Consider the following 11,827-nt stretch of genomic DNA (forward strand, 5'->3'; position numbering starts at 1 on the left):
ATGATAACCACCGTATGAACACATCTGCGGATGTTTCTAAATTCAAAATTTTACTTTTTCATGTTTAAATGTTGAATTCTGCTTAAGCCGGTGCTAGGGGGCGTGGACGGTAACTTGCACTTTCCAGTACCGTCCATGAACAGGCTCAATCAAACCGAGCCTGCAACATTTTCAATTTTGCCGTGTTGGGCTTTCTTTAGGGATTCTGTATTTATCTATTTTTTGGAAACTAATGAATTTGCCTCTGAACATCAACCTACAAACGATAGAGTGACAATCAGTTGATAAATAGCAGAAAACTGCTTTAAGTAAAGCTTAAAATATCTTCTAACTACAGTGCAAGTAGCGTTATGAATTTATTTATTTGAGCAGGTGTCAAGTGCTGTGTGGCAGCTGCAAAAAGTTGTCCCGTACTTCTTTTCAGTGTTGTTATATTTTTTCTGGTCCTTCTGGATCATTGATGACAGCACTATTTAGTGTTGAGCATTGAATTCCGCTCAACCACTGCTAGGGTCGTGCGGGATTCATTATCCCTCATGTACAGACTCAATCAAACCGAGCCTGCAATTCTCTTGTAATTTTGTTGTGATTTATGCTTCCGAGGGTCTTTGTTTCCAGATTTTTAGCAAAAATGCATGCAAAGTGTGATTTCTTTTTTTTTATAATTTAGGTTATATCAGGATATTTCATTTCTTGGAGAGGTACCTCACAGGATGAATGCAAACAACTGTGCAAATAAAAATTAACATTTGTATGCGAACCTAATTATAGACAGAGCTATCAATACACTCGGGTTTTTGAGAAATCTATGTTACCTAATAAAAATAAAAGTTAAAAAAAATCACAAATTGCCTTTTTCAGAACTTTAATTATGGTTCCAATCAATGAATCATTTCTCAATGCCTTGGACGAAAATTTTGTTTTTGTTACACTACTTTTGAACACTTTTTTAAAGACTGAATTGATAAAATTTACAAGTTTGAAATAGTCCACACAAATCCTTCGTAAAATACATAAATCTGGCAATGTTCATAAAATGTTGATCCTTTTAAAATTTCTATCTTAAAGAGAACGTATTTAGTTATATAAGTTATATAGTTATGTAAATGGAACAGAAGAGGACCTTTCAATCATAATGTTTTGGCTCACTATTACACTCAAGATGCAATTCGTTACACGAACATAATTGCGTTCTGAGATCAACCCAGGTCAAAAGCCTTAAATATAAGATTCGAAAACCTTACACATATTGAACGAAATTGACAATCGTTATTAAAAACGATTCTGAAATCAAGCTAACTACAATATTAGTTAAAAGCATTTAAAACGCTTTCATTTTTAGACTAATAATGAAAATGGTTATTTTGGAAAAAAGAGGGTGAGCGATCGTCTCAAAATTTCTGTACAGAAGATATTTTTTATAGACCTACGACATTGTAAAAATCACGAAAAATATTCCCGATACGATTATGTCTAAGAGCCTCATTGTAGTCCCCTTTAAGTAGATATTTTAAGTGACACATATTTCAACGCTGATCAAACTTCCGAAGAACACACATTTAAGTTTGGTAGTACTTAAGTTTTATCAATTGCGTAATCACAGTTCATATGACCAAAACGTTCCGAATGACCTACCAACGTTTCCGTTATCTCTTTTTTATCTTTGACAAAAGCTAAATATTTCATTTATTAAACTAAGTGAAAACAATCCAGGACAATGGACTATTTGATAGTAAAATTATTTGTAAGTAATGTCCTAATTTAAACTGATGTCGGCATTTAGTTTTAAAATTTACGTCAGTATTTAAAGAATATTTAATACTTTCTTAAGTACAACATCTTACAGGACTCTTTAATTTTCCCTCTTTGTTAAGACAATTATCTATTTTATATTTGAAGTACTTGTATATTTATCCTTTACCCTTCTGTCGGCAACTGAGTCTTCTACCCATGCGACCAGTTCTGACCAAGAACAACGGCACATCCAAGCCATCTGACCATGTTCGCTTTTCAGGCGGTACCTATACTCTGACATTTTGCCTACAATTGATAAATGGTAATGTGATTTCCAGCTTGAGATATTGAGCGTTGTAAGGGTTAAGGAAAGTCTTAACTGAATGTTTTAGTGTCAAAATTTGTATCAAACCATACATAAGAATGAACAAAAATGAATCAATGAAAACATAATAATACTAAAAAAATGAATAAATGACAAAATGATTTCGAAACAATTATTGGTTTTTGACTTTATTATAACATGATTTTAAATTCTCCAGTAAGTTACTTTATATTTCAAAAGGCTGTTTTAGATTATATTTTTAATATAAATTGAGGTTTGGGCATGCTCAAACTGCTAGATAGCTAGATTACGAAAACGTTAAATACTACTGAATGTTAGAATAAGTGAAATAAATATTTTTCGTATCTCAGCTGTTCGCAGCAGTTGTTTCTTTGGTTAATGGACAAACAGACAGAAATTGTACGAGTACATGTAAGTAAACAAATACCACCTTAAACACATCCTGTAACACATTTTTTATGGTTTTATATAAAAAAATATTATGCTCAAATAAAGACTTATCAATAATGTAGGTTCCAAAAAGCATTATTTGTAAAAAAGATATTACCTAATTTACATTTTTATGTTAATAAAGGGAGGTAATTTGAAATTCATTTACTATAAAGTCCAAGTCAAATTTTTCAATAGGAAATGAATGCGTATACTTTAATGATTACATACAATGTGGACAAATATTTGCTGTACGTATTTTACATATTCTTCGATGTTTGAAAATTGTTTTAGAAGCATAATTATAAACATAAATAAAATTTCCCTTAAGTGTGGTAACAACAGTTAGTACAACATACAGGATCTTTAAGTTGACAGATTCACTCCTTTTAAATGCACGTTATTTAAGCAATATCAGACATGTAACTTTGTAACAAAATTAGATCCCATTTATAATGTAACTCAATTTGTTATTTTACAAAAATGAATGTAGATATTATAAATCAAGCATCTTTATTTTAAAATTATTTTCGAATATTTCTTTTAAACGGTCAACAAAATCAATTATAAAAAATATGTGTACCTGAATCATACCATAGAATAAAACACTCATCGAATACTTGATGCCAACACTATTTGAAGTAATTCTTAATGTCATTCAATATGTACTGGAAAGCTTTTTTAGTATGTGAATGGTTATTATGAGACAATGATCAATAAAATCTTATTTTCTATTTCAAAAGCTTCAACCGGAAAGCACTTCATGATTGCGGTGCCAGAAAGTAGCACCAGACCAGATAAAATTGTTTTTCACATAACCTCTGCTGTAAACAAGACAAAATGCACCATCAAAGCACCGGATGTACATTTTGTTCAAACCTACACCTTTGAAAGTTATATCCAAGTTAACTTGTCCTACAGAATAATGCAAGTTTCTTCTTCATCGTCCTTGACCGATAGAAAAGGAATAAAAATAAGTTGTGACCATGCATGCGCTGTACATGTTTTACCACACAGTTCCAATGATGCAGTGGAAGGTTTTCTTGCACTTCCGGTTAACGCCTTAGGTACAAGATATGTTATTTCATCTTACACACCGTACACATCCAATACACCTAGCGAATTTGTAATAGCAGTTGTTGAAAATAATACAAGAATCCAACTGTCTAAGAAAATATACTATAACGGATATAGCAATAGTTCTTTAACATTGAACGAATTCGACACATATATTTACAAGAACTCACGTGACCTGAGCGATTCAGTGATTTCTAGTGATAAACCTATATCCGTCTTCTCAGCGTCTAGCGCTAGCCAAGTGCCCCATGGCACAGGAGATTATCAATACATCGTGGAACAGATGATTCCAACCGAGTTTTGGGCGAAGACCTATATTGTTCCACACATTTATCCTAGAAAGTATAGTATGTATCGTATTTATGGTACTGAGTACAATACATCAATAACACGTCACAACGGTAACATCACCGGATCTACTGTAATTACCTCAAAGCATTTTGAAAACATGGCGTCTGATACAACTGTGATTAAAGCTGATAAAGCTATCAGTGTAATACAATATGGTTATGATGATGATGATATGGATGGGGACCCGTTCATGACGACAGTTCAAGCAGTATCACAATTTCAAAACTCTTACGAATTTGTGACAGATTTTGATAAAATGAATACTATACCATGGCCGGTCACACTTGTTATTACCGCTCGTACTACAGACATTTCCGAAATATTTCTGGACGGAAGTAACTCGTACATTCAAGCACATAGTCACATTATGTCTGTACCTCCACCCATGGATGACTTCAATGTTTACTACATCAACATGACTTATAAAGTCTTTGGCAGTTTCCATACATTACGCCACGCATCCGGGAAGCCATTTGGTGCAACTATCTACAGTTTACCAGGAACTGCTGCTGCCTATGGATATCCTTTACAGTTTGCCCTGAAAGATCAAGGTAAGTAAAATGTATAATATATGGTATCGCTTGTAGTTTTTACAGTAATGTTTCCTTTTCTATAAAGACTAAATTCCTCAGTCATTTTGCTTCTGAGTTGGTTTATGTCAACTATTAGTTTGGAAACATATCTCCTCTTTCATCATTATAAAGTTTTACTCTTTCTTTATATTTGCTAAGATAAATGCTAGAAAATGCTAGATTTTCTGTGTATGATAAAACACTTAAAGTAATCGCCCAATGTTCGAAATATTTCTGCACACATTACGTTGTAACTAAAGCTATACAAATTAAGAATGCATTGTTACTTTTAAATGAAACTGATTAAAGCGTTCGATTTCTTTTAGTTTGTCAAATTCCAACAACCACGTCAACAACAACTACGACGACGACGACAACAACAACAACAACAACTACTACAACGACCTCACCTCCGACAACAAAGCCAACGACGACGACGATGACAACAACAGCGGTTTTTGCAACAACAACATCGAAAACACAAATTACTTATAATACTACACAAAGCACAGGTGATAATAAGAGTTCCTAAAGAACATTCAAAACGGCATTATTAAAATATTGCAGACGCTCGGTTTGACTGAGCCTTTTTTTGGACGATACTGAAACATGCCTTAAAGAAACATTCAACATATAACACGAAGTGTTGAAATTTTAAATCAGTTGTCATGAAACTTCCAAAACTTCTAAGGACAAACGTCAGTGCCATTCCGTGCAAAGAGTACTATTCAAATTTTGCTCAGCACCAAACGTTTCTAACTATATTATGAACATTAGAAGAAGGATTCAGTTATTTATTTTGCATATTAGTTTGATGAGAAAACTCAATACATACTCGTTTTCGGGTGTTTTTTAGTTTGGGCAGAGACAAATAATTGTCCTTATAAACCTATGTTACAAATTCATGGTCATTCAAAGGTCAGACATTATTATATTGGTCACTTTGACATGGCAAACGTTATCAATTGCATAATATCACGGTCCATGAGTGAGGCAGAGATGTGGAGGCATGAAGGATCCTGGATCAGGGGGCACACGCTTTGAGGTTGGTATGGCACCAAACCATTTTCACCAGAACTGGGCAATATATCAGCAATATGATACACCAGTGATGAGGTATTGGGGAGGTAGACAAAGGCAAATACAGCAATTCAAGACATGTTCTTGATTATACCGTCCATCATCGAGGATGGTTTGCAATAGAAACTCATCTTTGTAATGACCTTTTAAAATTTTCTGAGGCCAATTTTTTGTACTCAATGGTGCATTGAAGGTTTCACGAGGAGAATCTTCGATAAAAACATATTGCTGAGCACGATCGCTACGTGGTGGATGTTGGGATCAGTTATGGTGTGGGTGGTATCAGCTGGGACAGACGGACTGACCTTGTCGTGCTAAATAAAGACTGGTTAGCAAAGCATACACGATATGTAAGATACACAGATTAGACTGTATACCGCAGCAGTGGACGAACGATCACCTCATTTTAATGGACGATAATGCGGATTGTCCGGGACTACTAGCAGAGCGCCTTGACTGGCACAGTCTATGACCTAAATCTTATGGATCACATGTACGGTTATCGGCTTAACAGGTACAACCCAGAAACATCTAGGAGCTTGAGACGATGCTGGTGCAAGAATGGTTAGAAACCTAATAGTTTGCATGAGATGTATTTGTCACGCAGTTATTTCGAGTAATTGACCACACACATGCTATTGAGTCAGATTATTCTTCGATAAAACTGATTAAACATGCGATTGAAATTCAAATTCATTGCCGAAAATACTCACACTTAAACTTTGGTGCTAAGCAAACGTTGAATAGTATATTTGTAATTTGTGTAATTATTCTTAAGGTAAAGCCAGGAAATGGTAACATTAACAGCAACAAATATAAAGTCGTCGTTTGAATTTTGAATTGCCTTCATGAATGTAAATCATTCATTAGATAATAATGTATACACATTTGTCTTTCAATAACGGTATTTGTATTATAATTATGATGTTTAATTTCGAATTGTTTCTTTTTTAGGCGGAATCCAGTGTTTTGACTGTCGTGACATTCCACATCTAAGATATTGTGACAAAGTAAGCAGGTGCTCAGGAAATGAGGTAAAACATTACATTTATTTTTAACGATAGCTTCAGTGGTGTTTTAACTATACCACCGATCGAAATAGATAACATTGAAACCTTTCAGTTGGCCAAACAGGTATAAAATGCTACAGCTTCGGTGTGATTGAGTCTCTTCATGGATTGTAGAGATGAACGTTAATTAGCGTTAATGCCTTTGGCACCGGCTTTGTCTGCTTACCTTAATAGGACAGCATCAGATAAATAATGATTATAAAATAAATAATGATAGATAAATTATTTATCAATACAAATAAAGCAAATATCAATCCTTTACATTACAATACATTTAGTTAGGTAAAATTTAAATCGTATGGCTCATTCCTGATAACGAGATATGAATAAAAAGTGAATATTCTGTTGCACGAAATTCTTTAAGTTTTGCATGCACTTTAATTTTGCAAGCTGTATTAAATAACTGAACAAATACTTATTACGACACCGATTGCGAGGATTGTCTTCATCACAAGAGTTCATTTCATCATGTCTCATTATACTATTTCTAAGAAATTATTCCGTTTTGTACTTTTATCAGTACATATTTATTGAAATAAACAATATCTTTTAAAATTTCTGTTACACCTAGGTTTGTTACGTTGAGAGCTACACAAAACCTCATGGGCAAAAAATGTTCAGGTCTGGATGTATAGACAAGGGGGTATGTACATCTGTACAAATAAGTATATAGGTTCATCTTGATGTATTAATAATCAAAATAGGTATATATTGATGATAAGCGTATGGTGTGTAAAAAAGAAGGTACGTCTGAATATAAGAATATAGGTTAGGTGCATAATATTGTATTACTCAGTAATAATATACACCCGGGCCTATCAATAAGGAGGTATGTACATGTGACTTTATTATTTAACGGTAGGTACATCTTGATGTATAAATACAATGACACGTGTATCTAGGCGTATACATATTAAGGGAGCCTTGATAAAATCCTCAATTCTTGTTTTGCCCTATAATCATGAAAAATGAGGACTTGTAGACAATTTCCTTTTTTGAACTCTACATGATTTTAAAATATGTTGTTTGTAAAACTTATTCTAATGTCAAAAGTTTTTTTAATCATGTCTGTGCGGTGACAGAAAATTTGTTTTGCATCTGTTGACAGGGATGTCAACCATTGAGTGGAACAAACGACTGCCTACAGTGTTGTGAATCTAGAGACTTCTGTAACATGGATGGTTGTGAAGAAGAAGGTTGCCTGTTTTTACACTACTCAATGCTCTTTTCCATTCTTGGCTAACATACATTTCAGAAACCGAGTTCTTCATTCTACATTTAATGTCCGAAAGATTTGGACAACTAAATCGGAATGTATCTAGTTTGAAACCAGTTTTCCTAGTGGCGACAATTCTTGTTTCTGCTCCCCTGTCTTGTTTATTGTTAGAAATAACTTTGCGTGTACTTCACAATTTGGCCATGCTTATTATCCCCCGCCGAAAGGCGGTGTGGGATATAGAAATAGTATTCGTCCGTCTGCACTCACAGGAGAGTAATTATGTGGCTAGAGGGACAATAGGTAACTGTTCTTTCTCTTTGATGTCATTCATTCCGTAATGATTTTATGTGGCTATTTTCTTTTGTGTGGCTAAAAAGAACAATAGGGAGAACAATTGAGTAGCCACATAATTACTGTCCTGTGAGAACTTCCGTCCGACCATACGTCCTACCGTCCGTCCATCCTTCCGTCCGACATTTTTGTCCGGAGCATATCTCAAAAAGTATTTGATGTATCAACTTGAAACTTCATAGGTGGATAGATCATATTGAAAAGGAGTGCAGTGCACAGGAATGATAACTCCACCCTTTATTATTTTTGAGTTATTGCCCTTTGTTATTTTTCAAACTTAATTTTTGTCCAGAGCATAACTCAAAAAGCCTTTGAGATATCAACATGAAACTTCATAGGTCAGGAGGTGTGCAGTGCACAAGAATGATAACTCTACTTTTTATAATTTTTTAGTTATTGCCCTTTGTTATGTTTCATACTTAATCTTTCCCCTGAGTGGAGCATTACTTAAAAGTCTTTGAGATGTCAACATGAAACTTCAGAGGTAGATAGATCTTATTGAGGAGGAATGATGTGTGCAAGAATAATAACTCTTCCCCTTCATAATTTTTGAGTTATGCCCTTTGTTATTTTTCATACTTTTTGTCCGGAGCTTATCTCAAAAAGTGTTAGAGGTATCAACTTGAAACTTCATAGGTGGATATATCATATTGAGGAGGAGTGCAGTGCACAAGAATGATAATTTACCTGCATAATGTTTGAGTTATTGCCCTTTGTTATTTTTCAAACTTAATTTTTGTCCAGAGCATAACTCAAAAAAGGCTTTGAGATATCTACATGAAACTTCATAGGTACATAGATCTCACTTAGGAGGTGTGCAGTGCACAAGGATGATAACTCTACCCTTCATAATTTTTGAGTTATTGCCCTTTGTTATTTTTCATACTTGATTATTTTTCACCTGAGTGGAGCATAACTCAAAAAGTCTTTGAGATGTCAACATGAAACTTCAGAGGTGGATATATCTTATTGAGGAGGAATGCTGTGTGCAAGAATGATAACTCTTCCCTTAATAATTCTTGAGTTATTGCCCTTTGATATTTTTCATACTTTTTGTTCGGAGCTTATCTCAAAAAGTGTTAGAGGTATCAACTTGAAACTTCATAGGTGGATAGATCTTATTGAGGAGGAGTGCAGCACACAAGAATGATAGCCTACCCTGCATTATTTTTCAGTTATTGTCCTTTGTTATTTTCAGCCATCAGTATTCATATAGGTTTCAATAGCTTTAATCACTCCAGCCATAAGTTTTGATTAACAAAAGACCCCTTAAAATTGAATTATTCTGCTCTACAACATATATATTCTTCAAAAGGGCAAACACATTCGGCGAGGGATGGCCATGATAACATGGCTCTTGAATTTGTTTTGTAATCGCAGTAACAAAAGTGTCATTAAAAAGTAATTAAAATGCAAATAACATTATGATTTATTAGATCAATTATTTATCAATGTAATCTAAATAATGACCAAAATCGAAACATACTTCGAAGGTAACGACGACAATCGCAAGTGCATAACTTGAATACTGAACATTTTCCTAAATGTACTACAGAAATAACGATCATAATTGTACTACTACGATACGTTTATTAAACAAGACTTATTCTTTGTTTTATCTTTAAGCTCAAAGTTCAATAAGTTCAGGGACTCGTGGGCCGTATTGTTACGACTGTTCACATATCGGAGAGAATGAAAAATGCACATCCGTTCAAATGTGTCCATCCGACCAGGTAATGTTTTGTATATATTATTCAGCAAAATTTCATGGGATATTATTCAAACGACTTCAAATGACTTCGAGATCTTATAAAATGGCTGTATTATGTTACAAGAATTGTATTGATACATTGTTCAAAGCTAATATTATAAATTAGATAATTACGGTTCAATTCTTATGTAATACAACTTTTTTGACACAAAACCTATTACTTTCTTTTAAGTTTTGAAAATTTGAAATATATTTCCGTTAATGAATAAAGAAATTCGTTTATATTTCATGCAACCACCTGATAAACAGACATCATTGTCTTACGACTGTGGGATACAATATTAGTCTGACCACTGTTGATTTTGCTTGTTTAAAATACATTCCATAAAATTATGCTTTTCCAAAAACATTTTTGTCGTGGCCAATTTTTTCCTCAGCAACTAATTTAAATAATTTATAAGGCGATACGTTTGCCTGTCTAGCTGGACAAACAATTAATTACTGTCAACCGGAATAAGGTGACTATTGAGAAATATGACATCATCAATGTAAAAACTTTACCCAAGCCAAATAGAAATTTATGACCTAAGTCTAAGTAAATCATATAATAGCTTTAATACTTATAACGGATGTCTTAACCTTTTTCAGGTGTGCATGATAGAGAAGTACGCATGGGGAAACAATGACTTCAACTACGTTATGGGATGTATACGTCCACATGTAATTCGTTTTCTTCTCAATCATACTTGCATATATTTTAGATACTTTTGTAAGCTACCGTAAAGTTTAAGTTATAAATAACATCACCAGTCTGTAACGTCAAAAAACATACTGTCCCATAGAAACACCAACCATTTGTTAAGAGGTTGTACATGGTTCTATCTGCCAGAAGAATTACAAAATGCATATTTCTTTTAATTTGCATATTTCATTAATTAAGAAAAATTCTCCTCTTTCATCGACTCATCCACTACAAAATATATATTGTAGAATCTTGCTGTTTTGCAGTTAATTTTAGCACTTTACGTAAGTATCTTGCATTTTCACTGCCTCATTTAATAATGATGTTTTCAGCTAACTTGACGTTCTATTCAATATCACATGTACGTGAACATAGTGCTATATTTTTGCACCTCTGCTCACAGGTTTGCGAAGCAAAGAAACGCTCAGTGTTAGACCGGAAGTTGACAGCTCGCCACGCTCCAGTTTGTACACATTGCTGCTCCACTGATTTCTGCAACCAAAATTGCACGCATCATTACAGTCCAGGACTTATTGGTACATTTTGTTCAAAACATTACACACAGTTCAATCTTACTCTTTAGAAATTTAAAAGGCAAATAACCGAAAGATGAATATATCATTTTAAAGATCAAAATTCAGAAAGTAACCTTATTTTGTCTATCTTGTACAATATTTAGTTAATTATTCACTGATTTCACATAATTGTATTGAAATTGGAAAGTATTTAATTTAATAAGGGTATCTAAAGTTGTCTTTTATAGAAAATTTAAGTTTGTAACTTTTGATAGTATCTACTTTTAATAACCTATTTTGTTTATTTTGTAGGTTAACAGAGCATTTTGCAATTAACTTGCCATCGATTTGTCTTACTGTTAGTGGTTGAGTGTCGACTTAAATAAAATGTAACAAGAAAATGGTTTACTGATATATAATTGTAAGACAGTGATTTTTTGTGCATATCAAAGACCTTTGCACAAACGGATAAGACGAACACCAAGTCCACCAAGTTGAGTTTTCTTTGCCTTACAGAACCACTTCGATCTGCTTATAAAGTGTTTAGCAATAACATTTATATATATATAAATATATTTGGTTCACCAAAGAGAGTCATTGCAATTGGCCGTGCAAAAGCCACTTTGTTAA

General features: G+C 33.6%; 2 protein-coding genes across 3 annotated transcripts in view; one reads left to right on the plus strand and one right to left on the minus strand.

The window, feature by feature from the left end:
• Nucleotides 1–11,827, minus strand: part of LOC132752698 (uncharacterized) — a 109,014-nt gene that overhangs the window by 37,938 nt on the left and 59,249 nt on the right. The gene's annotated exons all lie outside the window — the stretch shown is intronic.
• On the plus strand, nucleotides 1,633–11,598 carry LOC132752694 (uncharacterized). Its single transcript, XM_060743056.1, has 11 exons — nucleotides 1,633–1,744; nucleotides 2,431–2,491; nucleotides 3,253–4,488; nucleotides 4,836–5,021; nucleotides 6,544–6,623; nucleotides 7,231–7,302; nucleotides 7,768–7,855; nucleotides 9,856–9,962; nucleotides 10,589–10,660; nucleotides 11,086–11,218; nucleotides 11,510–11,598. The coding sequence occupies exons 1-11, from the start codon at nucleotides 1,718–1,720 to the stop codon at nucleotides 11,512–11,514; spliced, it is 2,067 nt and encodes a 688-aa protein (XP_060599039.1). The 5' UTR covers nucleotides 1,633–1,717; the 3' UTR covers nucleotides 11,515–11,598.

The sequence above is a fragment of the Ruditapes philippinarum genome, unplaced genomic scaffold (assembly GCF_026571515.1).
Source record: "Ruditapes philippinarum isolate M1 unplaced genomic scaffold, ASM2657151v2 ctg3878_1_1_1_1, whole genome shotgun sequence".
NCBI classification, from domain to species: Eukaryota; Metazoa; Mollusca; class Bivalvia; order Venerida; family Veneridae; genus Ruditapes; species Ruditapes philippinarum.

Coding starts and splice junctions, on each gene's coding strand:
- LOC132752694 (XM_060743056.1), top strand. CDS start 1,718: ATGGACTATTTGATAGTAAAATTATTT. Junction 5,022..6,543: donor TAATACTACACAAAGCACAG/GTGATAATAAGA, acceptor TTTCTTTTTTAG/GCGGAATCCAGTGTTTTGAC. Junction 10,661..11,085: donor TGGGATGTATACGTCCACAT/GTAATTCGTTTT, acceptor CTCTGCTCACAG/GTTTGCGAAGCAAAGAAACG.